Below are 27,455 nucleotides of genomic sequence, written 5' to 3'. Positions count from 1 at the left end.
CATATGATATAAAACTTTTTTGGAAACACTTACCTATATTATAATTTTACAGATAATAAATGGACGTCATGTCTGGTATTGATTCTCAATGCGACAAGACGTGCTGAATGTGTTTCGTAAATTTGTAAGATTGTATTTTTATCAAAAATGCCAACATTGTGTTTCATAGTTCATCGACATTGATGCAATGAGCAAATAAACACCCCTCGGCGACATATTTAATTCTAGATGTAATTACTTTTTATAGTTTATGATAATTCTCTTATTTTTTTATTCCCATATGTACCTTTACGATTACCTCAAATATAAATATAATAAATTATGTTTCTCATTCAATGTTTTTGAAATATCTAAAGATATTAGATTCCAAAGTATTATGTTAATTGAATCAAAAATATTTTTGAATCGAATAACTTAACACCAACAAGCTCTCACACTCTTTAAGAAGCTGAAAACTAACCATCGTCAAGATGAAGGTAACGGAATCCCGCGAGGAGCTGCTGTGCACTGAAGATGTATTGGACGTTGCCAAGGAAATGCGCTTCGCACAGGAGCATGTCCTTACTACTCAAGAAAAGACTTTCCTGCTGAACGCCGAGAGGGGAGATTGCGCATCTGTTCGCAAGTAAGTTGTACAATACTCTATCCAATATAAGTCTATTTTCATAAATTAAAATGATATCCACCATGACGCGTACAAAATGGGGTGGGGTTGTCAGGTCTAGACTGCCATCCCCCAGAACCTCATGACTGATGATCGTGACCCGGATGAATCGGCTGTCGAACAACCTTCTCCACTGTTTGGCCCCACTCCTCTCGGCATTCTACGACACATAAGACTTGTGGCCACTGTAAAAACAGTAGCACTCGTAAATTAGTCCAACCATCTGAGCCATGCAATTTTTGCTTTAATATTCCGATGCGACATGTCTAAAATGACATCACGGCAGACGATACAAACAGATACTAACAATCCTTATAATTATAACCATTAGGCCACGTGCATTTGATAGCTATTTGTAGATGTGACAGGTCGCAAAAAACCTGTAGTTATATCTTCAAGTCTGATGTTTATAGCTAGACTTAAAATTCGGAGTGTCTGGGTATGAGGAATGTACACAGAAAAGTGTGGAAGAAGGAGGTCCGTCGTACAGGAAGAAGCTATACGTAGTTGGCAGAGTAAATGTATAAGTTCACTTGGTGCCTGCTAAATTGTATTACCACGCCCCCTCTCACCACCTTAAAATTTCAATAATAAATTATCAAATATACATTTTTTTTAATTGACTCCAACCATATCAAATCTTTTCTTTAAGCACCACGGTGCATTGTTACATTAGTCCCGTACGGCTCCGTATCGGGATAGTAGAGTGAGCACGTAAAATCTTTTCTTTCAGACACGTTTTAAGCGCCATGTAAGGCGGCTCTGCATATCCACAGCTGTACATTATCAACACACAGTATTATTACTAAATCATTATGGCCGTAACAACAGCGATACTAGGGCATTCCGGGCGTAAGTCCGAAAAACTAAAGGATATTAACCATATATATGTCAGATACGGCTAATATCCTTTAGTAAATGATAGTTACAACCAAATCGCTTAGTATTTATCGAGTTTTTTGCATACGGCTATTAAAACCTTGATTTCTCCGTAACTATGGCAGTAACGGCTTGGATTTATTTACCGATATTATACAAAAACTCCAAATTCATCAAAACAAGAAAATACCTAAATACGCCAGTTACGGTCTCTGTGCTTAGTATTAGTATGGCAGCATACATGACGGGATGAGATGGGGAACATAAAATCATCCCCTATACCACTTTTCTGTATGCGTATCTGTAGTGATATAATTCAGTAAACAATCTATATTTTAACTAGGACCAAAACATTGAAATAAGATGTCAGGATGGGCGGAAATAAATGTTCCCGGGGAATTGTGGGCGACAAATATTCCGGATACCAGAGCAGACAGCGGTTAGCTTGTGTAGGTTTAAAACTACGGTGGCACAAGACATTAACCTATTGCATTTCTTGCCTGTTCAATCCGGCATCTTATTTCGTGGTTTGATCTTAGTTTCAGAACACATTATTGATATAATTATATCACTACAGTGGAGTAGTGGTGAAGCATTCGTCTCTGAAGTTTAGTATATTGTGTTGGATTAAATTGATAAAGAACTAATTTCGAAAAATCTAAGTAACATACATAATTCAATAAATAGAATCTTATATTCTAAAATCTTGAGTTGGTAGTGAATAGAAAAAAATATTAACTTTGATTCATGAAGATATTTTTCGACCATGTCCAATCCTAAAAATATCATATGAGCCTCCACAGAGTGGAGGTTTTATATTAACAGATTCTGTTTTCACGAGAAATTGATGTCAGCCACTTGCTCAACATATTAGGTCTATACTCTGACTCGTACACAAATTTAAAAACAATATCTGTACTTGCCAGACCCAGTATTCGGACTCACGACGCTATAGGCCGACGCTTAAGCCGCGCGGCCAATGTGGGTGTAGGCGTGTGGTTTTTTATTGTCAACAAAAAGGTTCGGTACAAAATTATTCTCACAGAATACTTTTAAAAGAAGTTATGGTTGATATTTATTATATGCCCCAGGACAACAGTTGGGTTTCGGGAATTCACGAGAAATTTTCGAAATTTTTATTCCCGAATCTCGAGAATTGAAATTTTTAACATGTCGGGAAATCCCGGATCTCGAGAATCTTTTCTCGGGATCCGGGATTTCTTTATTTTCAAATATTAATTGAAAAAACGATTTTCTATACGGAAAAAGTGGACAGAAAACACTAAATTCAAGGACTGATCGGGGCATTTAACACAATTAAGCCAACGTCGACTCAAAATGAGCGCCATTTTTGCAACATCAGGGATTTTTTTGTCTCAAAAGCGCACGCGATTTTCAGACGCAGCAATTGACAGTCTGTGTTTTTTGAAATACTATTTTAATAAGTAATGTTTTGAATTATTTTTGTTTCCCTACTTCTATTTATACAGCTTCAAGTACCTGGGGGTACACATCACGGGAGATGGCATTTTGCAGAAAGAGCTCGCTATCCGAATGGGAATGGCTGGAGCAACATTCAACTCGATGCGAAATGTCTGGGTCTCACGATTGTACTCGGTCAAAACCAAATGCCGCCTATTCGACGCTTGCATTCTGACGGTGCTGCTTTACGGTAGCGAATCATGGTACCTTACGAAGGCTCAGAGCAACCGTATACTGAGCATCGAAAACAGATGTTTGCGACGAATACTGGGTGTGCGGTGGTATTACTTTAGGAGCAACGAGGAGATAAGAGAATGTACCGAGCAGCCTCTCATCACGCTGAAAGTGAAGAGGCAACGTTGGACCTGGCTCGGCCACGTGCTGCGGATGCCAAAAGAGAACTTTAACCCGGTTTGCCTGTTCTTCAAACCGAGCGGATTCCGGCGTCCTGGAAGGCCGCTAAATACAATCTACAGAGTGTATACGGCGGAGCTACGGGATGCTGGTTTGACCTGGAACGAAGCAAGAAGACTGGCGAGCGACAGGGATTCTTGGAGGCGCCGCGTGGTGTCCATATGCTCCAGCTAAGGGGCGGATATGGGCAAATAAGAAGAAGAAGACTTCTATTTTGTTTGTCTTTTTACATAAATTTAAAAAAAATCATATTTTTTTTGGAATCTGTTTTTACACAGATTTTATGATTTTTACAGGTTTTTCTGGAAATCCCGAATCTCGAGAATTCAAAATATCATCATTTCGGGAAATTCCAAATCTCGAGATTGAGATTTTCTCGGGAAATACCCAACTCTACACAGGAGGACTAATTTTAGTCTGAGTTCATCCATTGTTTTCTATGATTTTTCTAAGGATTTATTCAAATTATTTTTCTTCAATTAATAATATTATTTTGTTTAAGTGTGTATTAGTTTTGAATTAAATAACATAATAAACTATTTCTTTTATTAAACGAATAAGACACTAGATTTGAGAATGTAGCATTCTATATACTGAATATACATAATTTGAAAACATCCCATGCATATACACACTACAAAAAATCACAGATACAGTTTCAAATCCCGTCTGTGTCGTATTTTTTTTCTACAAAATGACTTTTTCTAGTGTGTGAGTATGCATGAAATGATTTTAAATTATGTATTTTCAGTATGTAGAATGTTACATGCTCAAATCTTGTGTCTTATTCGTTGAATAAAAGAAATAGCTTATCAAATTAGCCATTAGCAAGTTTAAGTACGTTATAAAAACTAAATAAAGGAGTGATCCGCGACGTCGGTTAGTAATTAAGGAATTAATTGATACCTACCTTAATTTAATACATTAAAACCGATAGCCAATTCGATAAGCATTTCATGTAAAAACTACTAGTTAAAACTGTCGTAGTTCAATAAGATGCCCGTAGCTTAATTGTAAAAGCATACTGGCGTGAATCTAGCAGATACAGGTTCAAGTACCATCCAGCGTCGTATTTATTTCTACAAAATGATTTTTCCTAGTGTGTATATGAGATGTTTTCAAATTATGTATATTCGATAAAATAACAATCTAAATGAATTGTTTTAGTTCTTCCTAACATATTGTAAGTGTTACAATTAATGATAAAGAACTTACATATTATTATATTTTCTTTGCGAAATACAACGGTACGCATTACAAATAGCATAATATAGATTTTCATGACAGACTAAACCTTTAATGCGTTTAATACTTATATACGGAATTATGTTGTGTGCTGAAATCGCTGAAGCCTCAAATGTGTCTTTTGTAAAACTATTATTTCCACGTTTGCCTATCAGTTTAGTAAGTAGGGGTTGTCGACATCGCCAAGGGTGGAAAATCACAATCGGATTTTCTATGGAAAGCGACGTGAACTAACAAGTAGCTAATGTTAATCTGTTGCACATCACACTGCTGCGATAAAATAAATTATTTTTTGTAGAGGATGTTTTTGGAAATATTAAGAAAGTATTTTTATAGAGTTTAATTATTTATGCTGGAACTGGATTAGAGCAGTGATTTCCAACATTTTTCTCGTCACGGCACACTATTCAAAATACATTTTTTCGTAACATACAGGAAAACACTTCTTAACCCTTTTCAGGGGTAGTTTCACTAGTGGGCTTTCCAGCTTTCATGGTGGGTGGTAGGGATTTTAAAAACATTTTTATTATGTTTTCTTAAAATTCTCCGTGACAATTAGATAATATACAGTATTAAGTTTCGCAGCATCAGCCTCAGGATCTCATTAATAATTTATTTAATTAAATGTAATTTCATCAGACCTCATGCTTCTGTGTATGCAAAGTATAAATAAAAAGATAGATTTAACTACAGTAAGTTGTTTTATAAAGATTTGTTCTGCCAAACTAAGCAAAACTCCTTACTTTATAAATCACCATTACTGTGGAACCGGTGGGCGATTAGAAAAATTGACTACTAACAGAGATAAAAAAGTGGGCGCTAGGTTTTAAAAGGTTGACTACCATTGCTTTAAATCAATATTACAAAAAAATACATTATTTTCAAAAAATCTAAATCATATTAATTTACTTATTACAAAAAATGTTGGACCGAGTATGACTCTTTTATTTGAATTTTATTGAATTTGAAGTATGTACTTACCTCAGATGAAAATTAGTAGTAATAAATATTAATTCGTATGAATCATAAACGGATCGATAGCTTAAAGGCTAGAGTAATCGCCCAGAAATTATTAAACCCTTCACACTACTATATTATTTTTTCTTAAAGTTTAATACGAAATACCGTGTCCGGAAACTTGTACGTATACAGTTCGCCGTATCACACTTCACCGTGAAATTTCGTATCGGAAATTTATGGCCGTATATTAAAGACCGTCCAACCTCTTTGGGTTGATAGTACTGACATAAAATTCATGTCTAAATAAAACACGGTTCTTGTCGGTTTACAGGAAGCCAGCAGCAAACAAATTTTGAAAATAGCCGATATACTGGATTATTTGTTAGGTTAAGTTAGGTTTTCATTCTTGAATTCATGAATTTTGCCAAAATCGGCTATGAAAATTGAATTAATGTTCATATTGAATATAATAAAATTGAAGACCGTATAATATACGGTCATCTCTTTGCGATCGAAAGCTCACGGCGAACTGTGCTACGGTGAAATGTTTTACGTACAATTTACATGTAAGTAACCGTTAAATCTAGCATTTTTCGACAGATTTAAAATCCTTATAAAAACGCTGGAATATTACACCATAATATTTGTATTAAAATCAACATGCTGACCTAACTTAGCTATAAAATAAATCTAACGTGAAACCACGAAACGCATGGTGGATATAATATTGTAACAAAAAAAATCGTACATATTATCTTAATATTTTCAGAAATTCGAGAAGTGTTTCGATTCGTAAAATTTTCCATTTAGAGTGCTGGGTGTACTGCACAATATTGTTGACAATCAGTATTTCTGTAAGTTAAGTCACCATTTATCTTCTTCCAATCTTTGACAACAACGATGGGTATAATACAGTTTTGTTGTTTTATTGTATTTAAGGCTTCTAGACGACTTCCATCCTGATCAACCGGAAGTGTTGGACATCAATTGCGTGGATCCACTGAACAGGTCTGCCCTGATAGCTGCTATTGAAAACGAAAACATTGAACTTATCAGATTGCTGCTTGAATCTGGAATCAAAGTTGCGGTAATAAGTTTAAATAATATCAGTTATTGTAGTTTACACATTTACTAGTAATCAAATTCTAATAAAATCAAATTTTATTTATTTTTATATATAGTGAACAATACATAATATTAAGTTAAGACGTTCACAGCATGACATTTTAAAACATTAAAACAGTATAATATATTACAAAAAAAGAAATAGATCAGTATTAAGCTATTAAACAGTAGCCGAATGAGCCAAGTAGACCCTTTTTTTAAGATTTTATAAAACAGTGCCCACCTATACTCATCCTCACGTAGGTGGATATATGTCAATATCCTAAGTGATTTGGTTGAACAGAGTTATTGCCCTCCCAATTGGCATTATGAATGGCAGGTTAGTTCTGCAGATTGGGAGAACAAACAACTGATGCTCCCGATTTCTAAGATGGTTATGAAGGACACAGGTCAATACTACCAATAATGTCAGAATTCTTTTTAAAATTCCTATATTAGTATATAATTATTAATTATTATAATAATATATCACACGAACACGTGAAAAGGGTTGCGTTTTTAATACCACTGATATATTATATGAACGATAATAATAATGTATACATATTACATACATAGGTACATACACAAAAAATTATAATTTATATAATATGGAAACTTTGCTGGTTGCAATAATTTTTCATTATTCTATTTTAAATACTTATATTTTATTATTACCACGTTTTTATTAGCTCGTATTCTTGTTTGTCCGGTACAGATTTTTTTCTTGTGCAGTAAATTTTTTTCTTGTTTGTCCAAGATTTTTAACTAACTTCCCGACTAGCTAGACATTTGAAACTTTTAGAATATATCAGAACACGGCGACAATGCAATCTTTTAATACTTTTGGCCATCTTTTAGCAGAATTGAATTCATTTTCAGTTAATTCTCTTTTGTATGTTTCGGAAAAAAAATCGTTAAAATTAATATTTACTACTCACTATAATTGGTTGCTAAGGGGGTCCTAGCAACTAAATTATTGATATACGTGTGTTACTATGGAAATCATATGAAATGTCAAAATGATATTTCATTATTCTATAATATTTATTCAGTATTTCTATCAAGTACAAAAAAAAGTATTTATTAATACATAGAATTGTCAAGTTTATATGATTCAACAGAAAATTTAAAAACGTGGTATATAAAAAGCTCTTTTTATCTTGTAATTATTTGTAATCAAAATGTATCTGTTTGTTTCCTTAATAAATAAAATAAAGTAAAAATAATAATAATACGTTTATTAATCCTAAGATTGGTCTTGAATATTGACCATAAAATTCCGGGATTGATAATCGTGCCCAGAATTGAAACCTATTCCCTAATACTTTATGTAAGTCATCAAAATTAATTTAATACTAATCAAACTGTTTGTCTGATAATTTTGCAGGACGCTTTACTACATTCTATAAAAGAAGAATATGTGGAAGCCGTCGAACTACTTCTGCAGTGGGAGGAAGAGCACCATGTCCCTGGGGAGCCATACGTATGACAAATTTATTTCTAAATCTTACTTACATAATGGCATGAGGTAACTTCTTGTTTGTCACGACATCTGACCAGACATTTGCATTACTATATTGCAAAATCGTATCACTTACCTACGTTGAAAGACGTGTCCATGAAAAGCTGACTTGGTATTTGTGGCGAGGCAAGGCTACCTTTACCTAGGTATTTAGTTTACTGTTCTCCAAGGCCTGCCGCTAGTTGTGTCATCCAGCAAGTCGTTAAGAAATATGTGTTTGTCTACGAACCGATTGATGGACATTATAATAATCTTAAAGGGGGGTGTAAATTGTATTAAAAACGGAATTACAATACATGCCATTGAATACAATTTACTGACAATGTACATTTTTTGCTTTTTTATTTGCTCAATACTTGCCTTTCTAAAATAATACTTATTAAATTGCTTTTATAATTATAATATAACTTACTTACAAAAAAAATATTTTTTTAAACGAACAACTCACGAGATATGAGAGTGAAACATTATTTATTGAACACATATAATTAAATTTGAAAAGACCCCGAATCAGCGTTGCCAACTTAGTGTTTTTCTTGCCATATCTAGCATTTGAATAGACATTTAGCTTGCAAAATACGCATCTGGCATATGGCGTTAAATCTCATGTCCGAAAACTTGTACGTATGCAGTTCTCCGTATCACACTTCACCGTGAAATGTTGTATCGGAAATATATGGCCGTATATTAAAGACCGTCCAACCTCTTTGGGTCGTATGGTACTCATAGCTGGCCATAGAGGTCGCTAACCAGATTAAATATATATTATATTCATTTATTCTCAATCAAAAACATTTTTTTTTAAATTTACTTTTCAGGAATCAAAAAAATATTGTGCTTTGGACTGCTTTTATTTTTCATTTATAAGCAATGTGTTTAATACAGAGAACATTGGTATTTCTATGAATTCCAATTCAACTAAGGCATTTTGAAATTTCTATCTAATGTCATAAAATAAAATAGATATTCATATTATGACTCCGTTTACGACTTTATGTCCTACCTATAATCCAAGCTCTGCAAAAAAATATTTAATTTCAAGCCAAAGTTATTTTATTAAATACCTACCTACATACCTAGTAAAAAGTTTTAAATATGTAATGATACGTTAATGTGCCTATTTTCTTGCAGAGTTGGGAAGCTGTCGACAGATCATGTTCTACATTCACACCAGACATAACACCCCTCATCCTTGCTGCCCATAGAAATCATTATGAGATCCTCAAAATCCTCCTGGATCGTGGAGCGACCCTTCCAATGCCCCATGATGTCAGGTTAGTACATATACCTGTATTTCAATGTAGGTCCACTCATATTTTTAGTCATCTATTTTGAGCCCCACGTTGGGCGCCAATTTAGAGTGGTAATGATTAGAAACTGACAGGATGATATAGGACATAGGCACTGAACTGATACTGAGATATTCTGTAAAATTTACAAAATGAACTATGAAGGTGCACTTAATCCCATATGCACAGTAACATTTTTTTAACCATATCCTATAAACATAGAAGTTCTCATAAATTTTTCAGAAAATATTTTCAACACTGATATTATAACATCAGTATGTAATGGAACCTTAGACTATAGATACATCTAGACGCCACCCATTGCATTGCTAAATGAAGCTGTGTGCCGTGCGTTTGGTTTGTGGGCGAGCGAACGCATTCATATACAAATGTTCGAGACCATAGACCATTTTGCTAGTGCTCGCACTAGACGCTCAGAATTAAAATATATATTTCTATTATTTTTACGTTATATAATATTTTTAAGCGGTCAAAATGCAACCAATAGGTAAAAATATCCATAATTTAAGTTATTTTAAAGAAACACGGTCACTTGATATTAAAATATATAATAATATACAAATAAATTATCACGAACATGTATCAACTAACCTATAAAACGTAATACCATCTTCTTGCTTATCAGTATGGCTACAACATTTTTATACAGCACACAGAACCATCTTTTCTACTTAATTAACTAAAAATATTCTCCAATGACTTAATGTTTAACACAAAAAAAAAATTTGGCAGCTACGCCGACAACAAAATCTTCTACACATCTGTAAACCTTTTATCTTACTCTAGCGCGTGTCGCAGAGATTATAAGGTTTCCGAATACTTTCTCACTCGCACTTATGCATCGTTTTTATTCAGGCCTTGAATGTAACAGTTTTTACACAAGCAAGGACAGATATAGTGAGAGATTATCTCACACGGTGACGTCCCTAGGTAAAGTGTCGCCTTTATGTAGTTTCAAACAGCTACACCCAACGTTGTATCTCGATGTTTATATAAATTCTCTCCCTACTATGTTTTATAATTTCAATGAATAAATACAATGAAAATCTGAACTACATAAATCCACCAACATTGGAAATGAGTAGTAATCCTTAGTGCTGCAGGCAAAAAATTCTCATCCTCGCTGAATCTATTCTAAAAAGTTGTATCATTCCATGCCGTCCTTAATTTTATGCCATAAGCAGCGCATGACTTGCCTACTCCCATGGGACGTCACCGATCTCTCACAGGCGCAGAAGACGCTCACTTCAAAATATGCATTATACTAAAAACAATGCTATAGTATTTATTCAAATATACCGTACGTAATGTAAATAGATATTATAATTTAATGTAACTCTTCAGATGCGGCTGCGACGATTGCGTAGATTCATCAACTCGTGACTCCTTACGACACTCCCAAGCAAGAATAAATGCATACCGAGCGCTGACTTCTTCTTCGCTTATCGCTCTGTCATCACCGGATCCTGTCCTCACAGCATTCCAACTGTCCTGGGAACTGAGACGACTCAGTCGCATGGAGACGGAGTTCAGATCTGAATATAACGTTGGTTTATCAAATGAATTATCATTTACACATAGTAGAATAACAATATCAAATCACTTTAATGGTGCTGTCTTTTTTTTTCTTTGTATAAAGACATTACCTATATTAATTAAAATAAAACACAATATAATATTATAGTAGTTACTTTATTCAATTAATGACCAGTTTTGTCTGCTTAAACCAGTGGTTCACAATCTGCCATGATATATATATTGGCCCAGGGACTAAATGAAATATAATATAATGTAAAAAAATCCAGTTAAATTATTTAGAAAATATAAGTATAATAACCATATACATTGAATCTGATTTGAAGACACTTGCTACCAACATGCAAAAATCTCACGAGCACTGTCACTAAGTTCCAGCTTGCAAATAATATGTTCATAATGCAGAGTGGAGAGTAATAGGAATGTGTATGTTTAAAATAATACTATATATCCAGACTCGAAAGAGAATATTATGTCATTAACTGCGACACTTACACCCTGTGCAACCTACGGAAAATTAGATAATAAATACATTGACCCCAATTGTCAACTAATTTGTGTCAATTGACTGTTGTGGAATTGGGTATTCTTATCAATTTTAAATAAAAGGTATTTATTCAATGCTATTATTTGCCAAATATCGAATCAAAGAAATTTTTATATGAACAGGAACTGCGTGCATTGTGCCAAGGCTTTGCAACGGCTTTACTGGACCATGCAAGAACTTCAAACGAATTAGAAATCATGCTCAACTACAATCCGATGGACTCCGATGTGTGGGATCCTGGAGAAAGACAGACACTGGATAGATTGAAACTCGCTATACAATACAAGCAGAAGATGGTAGGTATTTCAATTATTATATCAGATTTTATCTTTATCATAATATCATGTCTCTTTCCGATAGTTCATCTATTAACATGTTCAATACCTTCATTCAGGCACTCAAGCTTTATTGTAAATATTTGTTTACGCCATGTACTCAATTTTTCCTTTGATATACTTTTTATAATTAATTACCTCTTGGTATTCATTTTATTTTTTTATTTTGTTTATTTACATTTGTCTAATAATTGTAATATATTATTACACTATTTTTTAATATTTCTATAATAAAATTATGTTAATTTTTTATCCCATTCTCATTAGTTCATGTCACCTAAGATGATCTGTAAAATTTTATTCTTAGGTAATGCAAATATTATAAATAAATTATAACAATATCTTGTTTCGAAAGAAAAATTTTAATTTAATTTCAATGGTTTTATTCTCATGTAATTCTGTTATAGTTTGTGGCACATCCAAACGTTCAACAACTATTGGCCGCCATCTGGTATGAAGGTCTTCCAGGTTTCCGCCGCAAGAACATGGTGGGTCAGATAATCCAAGTAGCGAAACTGGGAGCAATGTTTCCCGTGTACAGCACCATCTACATGTTTGCGCCCAATTCTGCAATGGGGCAGTTCATGAAGAAGCCATTCGTTAAATTCATCTGTCACAGTAGCTCTTATGGCTGTTTTCTCAGTAAGTATTATACTTAGTCTTCTAAATTTGTCCACCACTTATCATCAAAATTTTGGTTTGTTTTTCATCAACTTCTTGATAACTTCCCCCATACTCTTACATGGCCTATTTTCTTGTCCAAATATAATAATGCAATATTTAAATTACCTACATCATTTCTCAGCAAACACTTCAAAAGTAAATAATATTGTTTCGAGATATTCACAATCAAAGAATTTAATTTTCTCAAAAATTAGCAAGACATACCTATATCATTTTTTAATTCTACTCAGAATTTGAACAATATTGTAAGGAACTATTTATATCTAAAGTTGCATTTAGACCAAACGAACAAGAGCATAGAGCGAGAGCTAGAGCATTCTGTTCCTGCTCGCCTGGTCTAAACGCCTAGTGAACAAAATCCACAGAAAAAGTTTAAACTAAAAGAGCAAGAATATAGAACACTGCGAGCGAATGTTTCGGCTCTCTTTCTGGGTTTTGTTCATTTGGTTTAAACTACCACATTTGTTTGTTCGCGAGTGCACGCGTTTTGACTGGTTAATTTTTATTTCCGTGCAACATGTAACAATACGCAAAAGTGATGTAACATTTAGTAATCGTATAGGTATGTTCGGCAGCGAGCGACGAACACTTTGATGAAACCACTACACCAGCGAGTGTGACAGAACACGAAAGAATGTTCAACACAACTGTGCTCTCACTCTAACATGCGTTTATATCAAATTAACGAGCATTCTAGGTAAATGTAGCGAATCTCCGTAGAATCCAAAAGAATGCTCGCTCGCTCGACAAAAACATTTTACGTCGAGAGTGGAGTGGAGTACACTGGAGTGGGGGAATAACGAACATTCGCTCGCTTGGTCTAAATGCTGCTTAACTCAATTTTGACCCAACTACATTATGTTGGCGAGTTTTTACTGGGAGGCATTAATGCTAACCTAACCTAAATAAATTCCTAAAGAAATTATCATTTTCTCTACAAAGTTATCCATTTGATTAACTGACGGTCTGGATCAAAACACATTGATCGATCAATGGGATTATTAGGCACAGCAGCAAGCCTATTCTAACATATCACTTAACATCAAAAATGAGCTAATTGTGATAAATATATCACATTAATATTATCACTTTACCTATTCTGGCAGTTAATTATGTAAAAAAGTTAACGGTCTGAACTGTCAAAAGGTGATGTCTTTTAACAGCACCTCGCGTAGCCGTGGTAACTTTGAGAACGAGACAGAGTATGTCAATTTTACATATTGAGAATTGAGACGCAAGATCCGACTGTTTTGCTGCAATCCCAATGGCATGACTACGAATGAAGAATTGATATATCTGACATTCCAATACAAAATTCTTGTGTTCTGCTCATTACTAACTAGATAGCGCTCGTTCGGCTTTATCCGCTTGTGTTCGGTCTTATCCGCTTGGGTTCGGCATTACGAACATAATATCCAAATTTGACCAACATGTCTACCAATCTAAATTTTCTCCGTATTATGAATTAAAGATAGCTGCCGATAACTGTTTTGTTTATAGAATGCCTTCCGTGCTAATTTTGACCAATGAAAATAACGGAAACGTGCTTAAGTGATAACCGCTAAGAATAGACCTGCAGCCTAATTAAACTGAATTTCTTTATACCATTTTTTAAAAAATAATCTACCTTTTTCCAAGCTCTGGCATTAATTTTATTAGAAATAACCACATTGTATACCTACATTTATTTTTATCTTGCAGTGCTTTTGGGCTTAGCCAGTCAACGGGCAGAATATCTGGCCTTGGAGTGGATCGGTACCCCATGGCTTTTATCCATTCTTGATGGCTGGAAGAAAAGAGAACGAGGAGCTCTCCCAGGAATTATTGAGTTTAGCGTCATTATTTACATTATTAGTAAGCATTTTTTTCATAATATTTACTAATTTACTATCTCAATATAAAAAATTATGTATATTATTTGATTTATATAATATAATACCATTAACATAGTTTTCCGCGTCAACGCATATGTATAATATAGGTATCAGTGGCGAAGGGTGGAGGAAAGCTGTGAAGATCCGACATAAATAGTGCACATTAAATTTTTTCAGTCATACTTATTTGAATACAAATTGCAAATGGTGTTGGTTAGTTTTTAATATTCAATTAAACCCTACCTAAAGCAAACCATAATAGATATTACATAAAAAATATTCTTCTATCTATAAAATATCTAAAATTATGCCATTAAAATCATACACTATTTATGTCGGGTATCCACAGTCTACCTCCACCGTTCGCCACTGATAGGTAAATACATAAACACTGTATTAGCGGCCTGCAGACGCACAATCTTTCCTGCGTGAAAGCGTAGTTTGCGCGATGTCGCGCGGGAATGATTGTGTGTCTAAAGTCGCATAGCGAACAGCGGAAAGAGTGAGGTTAGTCGCGTCCAATCGTTCACGCGTGCCACACGTCAAATCGCCTTTACATACACATTCTTTACCGCGTGCTTAGGAGCGTACACGCCAGATGCATTAGATATGCCTTTAGACGCTCAATCCCGGCGCGTGCTCCTCAAACCCCTGTGCTATCGCGCAGGATATAGTTGAGTGTAAATTTTAGCAGCAGACATCTGACACGTGTTATATCACACGCTCAATACCGGGTTCTGGCGCGTACGCTCCTGAGCATGCGGTAAAGATGTGCGTGTATAGGCCGCTAATATCAACAACAAAACAGTTAAAAATAATTAATAGTTTGATCAAATGAATCACTTTGTATTATCATCTTCAAATTCCAGGTTTAATTTGGTCGGAAATAAGATCTCTATGGTCTGGTGGATTATTGGAATACGTCAATGACTTGTGGAATATTGTCGATTTTATAACAAACGTCTTCTACATTGCATGGATCAGTTTACGTTTTGCATCTTGGTACATTGTTCAGGTAATTATAATACAATAATAAATCAATGTATGTAACCACTTTAATCTTTCATTTTTGGTAGTAAGTTAATAAGTATAAAATGTAGATATGCGTCGTTCATGTGAGTTAGAGGCTGCCCGTCGAACAGTCGTACACCAAGTTGCCTAAAAACTATGTTCCCATACAGTCAACGTCTTTCGTGAACACTCACAAAATAGGAGCAAGTCATAGAGTACTTCGTGAATGCTGTGAAAGCAGGAGCGAGTCAGACGGTACATAGTGAACACTCTAAAGACAGAAGCATGTCCGAGCGTTCCCTATGAATGCGTTCGATGAGAATTATTGTTGTTTGTGACTCGAATGACCTAATCAGTAAGAACGAGACATGATATGTAATTATTAACGCTGAGACTTATGTTCAAATATAAATGACTCCTTTGACATAACTAAAAAATGTTAATTATAGCCAAGAGGAAGTCATATATATATTTAACTAATTACTGTTATGCTGTTCCAGACAGATTAACGTTCTTTTGAACTGGAAAGAACATACCATCGCCATTCAGGCAGAAGTCACTATGTATCAGGAAAAACATTGACGTAGTTTAAGTAGTTTTCTCTCAGAATTGTTAGTTTCAGTATTTTGTCCCATTTAGTGACATTGGACTGTTCAAATATGTAGTATTTTTTCCTGAATCCATTAGCTTATTAACTCTTTTATACTGCCATATCTACTGCCAGTTTATTTTATTTGAACAATCATGAGACAATAATTGTTATTGTATCAACAACACCTCACATCATCCAAATGCATCAAATAATAACCCATAAACTAATATTCATTCAATGCAGATTTTGACATAAAGCTATTTTCTGTGTAAATAGGTACCAATATTCATAGTCTGATTTATCAAACCTATGTCACCCTTCTCTATAAAAAAATTTATCTACAAGTAAATAGTAGGGTGTATCAAATAATATTATCAACACTCTTTATTTTTTAGCGTGATGCTTCAAGAGGTCTAGATCCTTGGTACCCTCGAGAACGCTGGGACCCTTACGATCCAATGTTACTATCAGAGGGTGCCTTTGCAGCCGGCATGATATTCAGTTTCCTCAAATTAGTACATATATTCTCGATAAACCCTCATTTAGGACCTCTGCAAGTCTCTCTCGGTAGAATGATCATTGATATTATCAAGTTCTTCTTCATCTACACCCTAGTACTGTTTGCATTTGGTTGCGGTAAGTTTTTATCGACAAAGTCTTTTATTTATGAAAATAATTATGAAAATCGTTACTTACTGACATCTGTCGAATATTTTTAAAACTAACTTATCTTCTTAATTTTTACTTACAAAAATAAATAATAGATGACTCTGTATGTCAAAAATATATTCATTTTCCATTTCATTTCATTGTATTTAAATAATTATTAGAAAATAACCATCTTCTTTCAGGTATGAATCAGCTCATGTGGTATTACGCAGATTTGGAAAAAAACAAATGCTATCATTTACCGAGCGGACTTCCAGATTTTGATAATCAAGACAATGCTTGTTCCATTTGGAGACGTTACGCCAAGTAAGGAAAATGTGAACATAAAGATATACATATCGAGCTTTAGTTATAAACTATAAATTGGAGCATGAGTCATAACATGTATATAAATAGGCTTTCCAAATGTCCTGATTCTACCGGAATTGTCCCGGTTTGATGCAGGCTCCCCAAGTACCAGCCGGTTTGTCATTTTATCCTGGCTTATAATATTGTAGTGTCTATTATTTGATCGACACGCAAGAGATCGATAATTTGAACCAAAAAATGCCATATATTGTATTTAAAAAAAAAACTAAATCAGTACTAGTTTTCTATAATCTAAATATTATAGAGGGTGATTTGATTCAAGATTTATTACCTTTTATAGGTGGTAGTACATAATTTGTGTGCATTTTTTTGTTGTTATATCATTCATCGCCATACAGTGAAAATTGAATAATTAATGTCTAATAATTTAGACCAGTGTTTCTCAACCGGTGGTCTGCAGAGATTTTCTGGTGGTCTGTGAATTATCGGCGTCCAAATGCCTATGCTAAAATTTCCAATCAAATCTTCAAAACCCATGCACCTGTGTCTGTGCATTGTGTTTTTATTCTTAAAATAAATGAATGATTTTACATGATGAAATCAACCGCAATCCGACGTAATTATATGTTACTATATAAATAATTTCTGCATCAGCGGTCGGCAAAACGTTTCTCCTATTTTCAGTGGTCCGCATGTGTAAACGGCAATTGTTTCCTATTTTAATATTGGGTTTTTTACTTTATTTCGTCCCAGTCAGGATAAAAATAATTATCGTAGGCCTAGTTTAATGAAGAAATTTTTTCAATAGTATCTTCAAATTGTTTAGTACCATATACAAAATAGCCTCAGCCACTGATATTAGATTTTAATACATTATTAATGAATTGTCATTTCAGCTTGTTTGAGACATCTCAATCGTTGTTTTGGGCGAGTTTTGGCCTAGTGGACCTGAGCACTTTTGACTTGACAGGAATAAAGAGTTTCACAAGATTCTGGGCGTTACTTATGTTTGGTTCATACAGTGTCATCAATATCATTGTCTTACTGAATATGCTCATCGCCATGATGTCCAACTCTTACCAAATTATTTCTGTGAGTTTTGTATAATACATTTTTTTTATAAACGCATTTTATCTGGCTTTTTAAATCTGACAACTAAATTAAGATTACTACCTTCTAATTAACAGTAGGTTTTTACATTTAATTACTTTTTAATCAAGATTGAATATGTAGAGGTTTACCCAACTCTACAACCGACGTATTTATTGTCTGTGGTCATTTGTACGGCACAGACAATAATACTAAGCGGAAATGAGAGCTAACAAATCAATCGCATTCTCGGCATTGAACTGTACAGTCAGATATTCACTCGCGACTCTGTGAATATCCAAACTCAATCCAATAAATTCATAATGTAAAATCCTACGTAATCAACTCTCAATATCAATATTATATCTCTATTCGTAATGCTGTGTAAATCTAAAATGTAGTGCTACAATACAAACCCAAGAAAATACTCACTGTGTCTCATTTCTATTGTGCCCTGAACATATAACATCACACACACACGACGCAACCTTCTACATACAATTAATAGACGTAGGATCTACATACACCGATCAACTCAAGATCAGACATCTATAAATATCAGTAATGAGTAAATTACAAGATTTAAGAATGTTATATTCTTCATCCTTTTTTTTCATCTCATATGGCGGCAGGATGCAGAATACAACACAGAAACAAAACCACATACACCAATATACACACAGAATATCTCAGATGTTAGACAGATGTAATTATTAACATTGTCAATTTGCAATTGCTTCTATAATATCAGTTTACAATAATCCCATTGTAACTGCAGAATTTAAGTATATTCAGTTCCCTTATTAACGGTATTAATTGTGTAAAACAAGATGAATATTTTGAAAGCCACTCATCAAATAATCCTTTCACACCACACCATATTGATATAACAATACTGATTCTTTTTTAAAAATACACAAATTGGAAAAGCTACAGAAAAATAAAGAAATTTCTTAGAAAAAATCCACATCTACAGCAAACTAGTCCAGTACTTTATCAATTAACCTACCGACTCAAATACTTACAGATATTTCCTTACGACTACGGATCTCAGATCCATCAATAATGATGAAACTGTTTTTTGATTAAACATAATCTATTGTAACGCACAGAAATAAACTTATCAAAAAGTGTAAAATATTTGCACCAAATAAGACTTCAACCCATGACCATCACACTCCAGATGCTGTGCTTGACCAGAAACTCTATTAATCAGCTCACTAATAAATCTCCTGACAATATGCAACTGAGATATTTATTCAAAGTCTATCAATTTTTGTAATTTTGTCATGATCTCTACAAATGTTAGTTTTCTTTTAAGTACTAACATTTATTTATAATCTTTAATAAGGTTATTTTTTATTTATGACTTAAAAAATAATACACACGATAAGAAAGAATATAAAATTCTTCATCCAACAACCCCAGAAACATAACTATTAGAAAAAAAAACCAATTTAAGTCATCATTATGATCAGGCAGGATGGACCCATTTATGAATAAATGACAATCCTGGCTCCTTTCGCACATGTCGTTAATTCAGATGGGTGTTTAGCGCTTCTCGCGATGGACCAAATTTGTCCATCGGTTACTTACCTACCGATGTATAATAATAATTCTATGGCCTTTATGATTTTGTAGGAAAGATCAGACATGGAATGGAAGTTCGCTCGCACCAACCTATGGATGTCTTACTTTGAAGAAGGCGACACTGTTCCACCTCCTTTTAATCTGTTTCCATCGCCAAAGAACCTCATGAATGCACTCTCTTGCAAGTCAAAGCGGTCCAACAAATCGATAATGGTATGTTTTAACACACTAAAGCTAGCAGTACAAAAACACAAGACAAAAAATCATCTATGATCTAATCAGCTATGGCGACTTCCATAGTCCAGTGTGTCCTTTCGGTTATGTTATATCCCTCCGGTACCACTAAATTATCGCAATCATCCAGCAGTCATCCTGTCTACGGGCTATGTGTCCGTTCATTTTGAACAAAAAATATATATGTAAGTACTCGTATTTATATGGCCCCTCAAAAGTTTCAGATATTTAATTAGGACCTCATGAAAAAAAATGTTGCTCATCATTGATGTAATAATGATGGTGCATTGAATGAAATACTTCTTTTAGGCTTATAACACTAATGCAATATCTCAGTGCGGCTTTGACAGATAAATCTCAGACTAATGTGAGTAAAGACTACACATGAACATGTAAAGCAAAATTTATTGCCTAAGTAACCAAATTATTAGTGTCACTTTCATATATTATCAAGGCTTCATATTCGTAGAAGAAGGTTTTTCTTCATCTTTAGGTCAAGTACCTAATACACAGATGAACATAAAAATATTATATAAAATTTGTACCAAGATTAAACGAATTCTAATTCAACAGTTGAATAATCATTCATCTCTTACCATTTAGCAATAACTCAAACGTTTCATTATTTATCTCAGCGGAAGTCTCACGAAAAAGCTCAACTCCGGCATGAAGCAGTAATGCGTCAACTGGTTCGAAGGTACGTGACGGCGGAGCAGAGGAAGAGAGATGAGTTTGGAGTGACGGAAGACGATGTAATGGAGATCCGGCAGGATATCAGCACCCTTCGATACGAGCTCATCGACATTCTCCATAGAAACGGAATGCAAACGCCAAGAATGGATCCCAATGATGCTCAAGGTAATAATTAATAATATTAAAATGAGTATTCAATTAACCTGATCTGTGCTGCGAGGTTTTGTATGGCGACAAGTGAGAGGCTGCGAATTTTTTAGCAAAAATAAACCTGATTATTTTTTTATTTTTTTAATATATTGAAAGTTTATCATAAACACTCACCAATCATTTGCTAAATGTCTCATAATTGGACCAGTATTCTTCCGAATTTTAAATTATTCAAAAGAAACGCCTGAGACTGGCATTCTGTCTTCTAAGACGAACTTCGAAAAAGTATGGCCGGCACTGTATGCCTGGCCATATCCGCAAACATATTCGCTTTCTTAAGGTTGGTTAAGTCTACATATTCATTTTTCAAAATTCACTAAATGAACCTAATATTAATTGATTAGTTATCGATAGATCATTCTAAAGGTAGGTATTTTATATCCCAAACAGCTATCACATTAATACCTCAACGAAAACTTTGTTCAAAACCAACTGGAGTTCCGCGATGGAACAATAATTATTAATAATATATGAGCGTCTAATTACAAAAAAGCGACAAGTCCACAATTCAATATTTTGGGGAATCAACGTTTTTATGTTTCAAGCTTCAATTATTTGTTTTAACGTGAGATTATTTTTTCCGTTGTATTCTCTGTCGAAATTAGAACCAAATGGCAATTTGTTTCAGCCGATAAACCCTTAAATGTAATAAATATAGGCAAAATAAATTTTGACGTAGCGCTACTTGTACCTCACTTTTTAATTTATTCCGCATAAGGCACATATTTCCGTGGCACTGTCATGAGTTTACCAGATGCTACAGCATAGGAGACGCCCTGTTCAATATTGAACGTTCCCTTATTGGTTGATTTAAACACGTGCGAAATCAACCAAGCTTTAAATAATATGAAACACGGACTTGGCGCTTTTTGTAATAAATCGAGACTTAAAATATTTTTTTTCATAAGGTTATATCGCGTTTTGGAATTTAGAGATCAATACATATTGTATAAAATTATACAAAGAACACGTGCGTATTTTTTTCTCGATTTTGACCAAATGTGGACTTATTGCTTTTTGGAATTAGACGCCTCATATTACATTAAATGTGATATATTGCAATTTATTCCACAGTGCCAGGAAAGAAGGGCCGCGTGATGGAGAGACGACTTTTGAAGGACTTCCAGATTGGAATTGTTGAGGGTATCGTGAAGGATGTCATCTCCAGTGAAGAGGGACCCAAGGATGTTTTCGGGCAAATTGCCAAAGCAATTGGAAAGAGAGGAACAAGTACTAAGTAAGAATAAATAATTAAAAATAATTTCTTACTATATTCATGTTATTACATATTAATTACAAACCTTTTGATCAATGAATTTAAGAGCTCTTCCGTCATCTCAGTTCTAACTTAATGATTATTACTTTTGAGATAATCGAGATTGAATATTGCATACGAACATATTATGCGTTATATTTTCATATGAGGCGGAGCCATCTAACAAAGATTTAAGCCGATGTATGATAACAATAAATTTATACGAAAGAGCAACCAAAGCTGCAAACTGAATGCCGAAACAAAATTCGCGAGTCTAATACTGCAAGGTTCTAAGTGTTGATCCTTCAGAAAACAAACCCAACAATGAAGTAGTGTTCCTAGCTACCTCATTGTTACTTTTGTTTCATCAAGGACAAACACTTAGAACCATGTAGTTCTCCATTCGCGAATTGTCAAGTTAGAAAATAAATAAGGTGATGCCTTATAGGTATACATTTAATTATTGCAAATGCATTTTAATTACCTACTTCTTTTATTGCTGGTCAAGGAATTACAAGGGACTATCATCATAGTTGAATTGTACAAGGACACTCTACAGTTTTTTAAGTTTTTTAAATTTTAAGCAATTACTTATATTTCAAATAAAATTAGTGTTAATATTATTCTTATAGCAAAAACAAGGACTGGAATGCATTTGTACGTCAGAATACAATGAAAGGAGATCCAATCGGCACCAGATCAGAAGCACTCCTCCGTAGGTCACGGCAGTCTCTCAGACTTCACATCTTGGAGAATGTCGACCACCAGTCAATGGATACGGAAAAACTTGTCGGTATGTAATCTTTCATGAAAAGATTTGTAAATTAAAGACAGCGTATAAACTAACGTTATCTGTCAAAATCTGACATTTTTAATGGATGATTTTTAACCTCGGTTGAATTTTTAAATATTTCACATGACGGATAATTAGTAAATCTCCCGTCTCTGAATCCATGCGTGCGGATTCGGATCCTACGATTGACAAAAATCACATTTTGGTTTTATCCAGGGAACTAAGAAATAATGGGAACTAAAATACCTAACGGGTAAGGAAAAGCAGGCAACCGATTTTGAGTAAGGAAGAATTCGGGATAAATTTAAACATGTGTCAATACGTGTCATACGTCGAATACTGACAACTGCTCTCGCTTTATGCATTGACGTTCATTTAATATTGGAGTATTACACACACTATTGCACATCTATAATGCGTGGTTCATTTTCGTAGGACACTCACACATTCAAAACCCTGCTTCAAAATTTACTGTACTGGTATATAGCCTATCGTAATTCTATTTATTATCTGTTCTGTGGTTTTGTCAATGTGTGTTTGATACATAGCGACAACCGGTGGCAGATTAGTAGCCTGAAATTGGCTTAGAAATTTTTCTAGTCAATCTGCCTAAATATTATATAACAATGAATTTTCTCATTGTCGAATATAAAAAAGCTCAAAGAGCAGGATGCGAGATCCGACAGTTTAAAATTTTTATGATGTTTACGATTTGCAATATAAATTAATGTAAATAACAATAAAAATGAAGACGCATATGCTCCAATGACGCGTAGAAATGGTTAATTATGAACTATTAATATTTGTATTATTTCATCTCTTTTACAGAATTCAATCCTCGTCTATTAGATGTTACTCCGACAACGCGTGTGGCGTACGCCAAATTCATGAAGAAGAAAATCAAATCCGATTTCAACATTCGAGAAGAGACGGATCGCCGTGGATCCGTGGCCGGGTCCACATCATCTCTCGCTATGGAGGATGAAGTCTTCGAAAGTTCTCCACCGGTTATTAAACTGAGGCCGAAGTCTGTAAAATTGACTGACAAATCGGAGGCCGAAGAAGAAGGGGGAAAACCAGCCGAAGAGAGTTTGGGTATTTTTTTCGTTTATATATTGTTACAAGATAAGTAATTTCATAAGGAATATGGGGAAGAATAGCAAAAGTAAAAAGGTTTGTTGTACTCAACTCGTGAGTTAATATGGGAGAATGACTAGGAATATTAAAAAAACTATCGATACCTCTTGACGGATACTTTTCCTTTGATACGATACAGATATTATTCATCTTTTTTTTCGAATAAAAGCTCTCGCTGACAAGGGTCATTTGACACCGATATTTTCAAGTATCGATATTTTGCTTCCAATACCGATACCTGTGTCATGTGTTCGGCAACAGAAATCCTTACGAACGGGCCACGATCCTTAACGTGGTCCAGTGGAATGTGTATGTCGGTAATGAGACTCGGTGGATGGTAATATTCAATATTGTTTATTCGTCAATTAATCTCAAAGTATAGTTACATGGTGTAAATAAATGGGAAAAAATTCAGGAGAGGAGAGTAGAGCTGAGTTATGTTTGAACAAGTTGAATGGTATTAGAATCAACTTCAATGTTATAAATATGTTAATATTATTGTATGTATATATTGTATATATTGTATATATACATATGTATATAATATTATTAAGTAAATCATGTTAGCAATCCTCAGTTCGTGTATTATATGTGTGTAGTAACACAGCTAGATAGGGTGAATCAAGGGGTTGATCAATAATATAATATTGAGTAATAAATTGCATTGGCGAGATATGATAGAGAGGGGAGTTATGGACACATAACACCTATATGTATCAATACTTTTATTCCGATATTGACATCTCAAAGAATGACAGATGTTTTTATCGGGTTCAGTTCAGCTCAGTTCTCTAATATTTTGAGGTTAAGATCCTATATGGCATTAACCTAACCTGACCTCAACTAGGCTACACCGTCATAATAGTTTCACAGAGCTTTCTATTTTGTCCGGCTATCTAAAGCCACGTGATTCATTAAAAAGTTTACTAACAACCTTCTCGATACACCCCCGCCAGTACATTTTTCAATCCAGATACTGTTCGCCGATTTAAATGAATAAAATCAATAATGCCTCTATATTTTGCTATTCAACGGGTGTCTTGAAAAATATATACACCAGGGTCGACACTAAAAAACTTTGACTATAACTAGAGGTAGGTACTCATTTAAACTTTTTATAATAGAACATGTCATAGTCATGATTCTGCAATGTTTTAGTGTGGTTGAATCGGTAGTCATAAAAAATTTATGTCATGTACATTAGTAACCATAAAGTCTCATTTATAGTCGCCATTTTTGGCTGCCTGCTTTGATGTTTGCAGTATATAAGTCTATGATGTTTTTGCTATGGTGTTCATTATATGATATACAATAATTATTTGCGATTTCTCATGATTGCTTGTCAAATAAAAAAATATGTATGAATAAAAATAGTTTTAAGTGTGCTATTGTAACACAAATGTAAGTAAATTAAATCTCAAAGAACAAAAGGTATCATATTTTCTATAAATAGATTTGCATTGCGAATTGAGTTGCAGCTAATTTAATCATTAGCCTTAGTAGTTAATATTCTTCAATTTATTAAGGAAACTTGTTTTGAAATTTTCTAAACAATATTTATTATTTTAGTGTGAAAATATTTACGATAAACTCGAGAAACATGTTGATTTGGTAAATTTTCACAAATATTTATCATTCTGTTCCCATTTCATATTTTTTAAGGGATTTATTTTATTCCAAAAATAGCTGGCCTACAAGTGTCCATCTAGTAAAAATTGGCTGGCAGTGATAAGGTTTCACATCACTATTAGAATATACCTCACCTACGGTAGCCGTGGGTCCCAGGTTCGAATCCTGGGTCTGGCAAGTACACATATTGTTTTTCAATTTTTGTGTGTCAGGGTATGGACCTAATAGGTTGAGCAAGTGGCTGACATCCATTTCTCGTAGAAAACAAAATCTGTCAATACAAACCACCACTCTGTGGAGGGCCATATGATCCTATCAAGATCGGACATGGTCGGAAATTAGAATATAACCTTTGGATTCCAATACAATGCTAGTTAGAGTGAACTCACAAGCTTCACAAGCTAGTGCATAATATTATCATCAGATCTGTGTACAATTATCAACTGATTCCAGAAAAGCTTGAAGAAACCGATGACAGCAGCAAAGATCAAGGGAAGAATTCAATAACACCAGCCGAAGAAAAGGATTTCCGCAGCAGAACTCCAATCCAAGAGGCGTCCGATGAAGAACTTGAAGGTGATAACGATGGTGTGAAGCAAGATACGAGTGCTGAAGTTTTACAACAAGATGATGGTAAATTATGACATTTAAAACAAGTTTACTTATTTTAATCCTCGCAAACACAAGAGGACATACCAGCTAAAGCGTTGTTCAATGTCAGTGATTACTATCTACGATGGATATATGCGACATTTTTGACTTCAAGATCAAGGTACTGGGCTAGAACAAATGATTCATTTGGCACTTGTATGTAATTTAAATATACTGAAACCCTATTAATATTAATAGAGTGCAGTGGCGAAGGGTAGAGGTAGGCTATTGAGATCCGGCATAAATTGTGCACATCAAACTTTGTCAGTCATACGTATTTGTTTTCATTGAAATAATACTACAATTTACGGATGCTGTTGGTTAGTTTTTAAAATTCAATTAAACCCTGTGAAACCAAGCCATAATAGATAATAGTAAAAAATACTCGTCTATCTATAAAATATTTAAAATTATGCAATTAAATGGGACATAGCTTTGAATATTTTATAGATAGAATAATATTTTATCTATTATAGTTTGGCTTAGGCAGGGCTTAATAAATAATTTAAAAATATAAACCAACAATATGTGCAATATGTATTCTTAATCCAACGAAAACAAATAAATATGAATGAAAAAGTGTGCACAATTTATTCGTATCGCCCAAAGTAAACCAAAACTATTATGGTTTGGTCTAGGCAGGGTTTAAATGATTTTCAAAAACTAACCAACACCAATTTTAAATTCTAGTATTAATGCAATATAAACAAATATGTATAACTAACAAAGTTTAATGTGGACTGTTTATGGCGGATCTTAACAGCCTACCTTCACCCTTCGCTACTGATAGAGTCAGTGGGCTACGTTTTATAACGTTGTGGCTTCCAACTCTTTTTACAAAATTCAATATCTGGTCTGACATCAATTATCATCTGTGACAATGACCAATCTTTAGCGCCACCTGACTATAATAATAATGAGGCATTTATTTTCAAAAACTGACAAGTCACAAAAATGGTCAAAATATAACAAAACATACATACATTATTTTGTTCTGCAAATAAAATATTCCTTTACTTACACGGAATCATTAG

The 27,455-nt window shown here is 34.0% G+C and overlaps 1 protein-coding gene across 1 annotated transcript; it reads left to right on the top strand.

The window, feature by feature from the left end:
* Positions 1-470: 470 nt before the first annotated feature.
* Positions 471-26,414, top strand: LOC147077624 (transient receptor potential protein-like). Its single transcript, XM_085940057.1, has 18 exons — positions 471-625; positions 6,584-6,731; positions 8,139-8,234; positions 9,405-9,547; positions 10,928-11,129; positions 11,789-11,962; positions 12,409-12,643; positions 14,387-14,539; positions 15,429-15,574; positions 16,558-16,798; positions 17,014-17,137; positions 18,037-18,232; positions 19,871-20,032; positions 20,689-20,911; positions 22,031-22,193; positions 22,844-23,004; positions 23,833-24,099; positions 26,224-26,414. Exons 1-18 carry the CDS (start codon positions 471-473, stop codon positions 26,412-26,414), a joined length of 3,180 nt encoding a protein of 1,059 aa, XP_085796183.1.
* Positions 26,415-27,455: the final 1,041 nt, after the last annotated feature.

This window comes from Rhyacophila brunnea, unplaced genomic scaffold (assembly GCF_057557595.1).
Source record: "Rhyacophila brunnea isolate RB1 unplaced genomic scaffold, BYU_Rbru_1.0 scaffold_12, whole genome shotgun sequence".
Lineage (NCBI taxonomy): Eukaryota > Metazoa > Arthropoda > Insecta > Trichoptera > Rhyacophilidae > Rhyacophila > Rhyacophila brunnea.
Note: the sequence above shows the minus strand (reverse complement) of the source record. Positions and strands in the feature narration are given on the sequence as shown.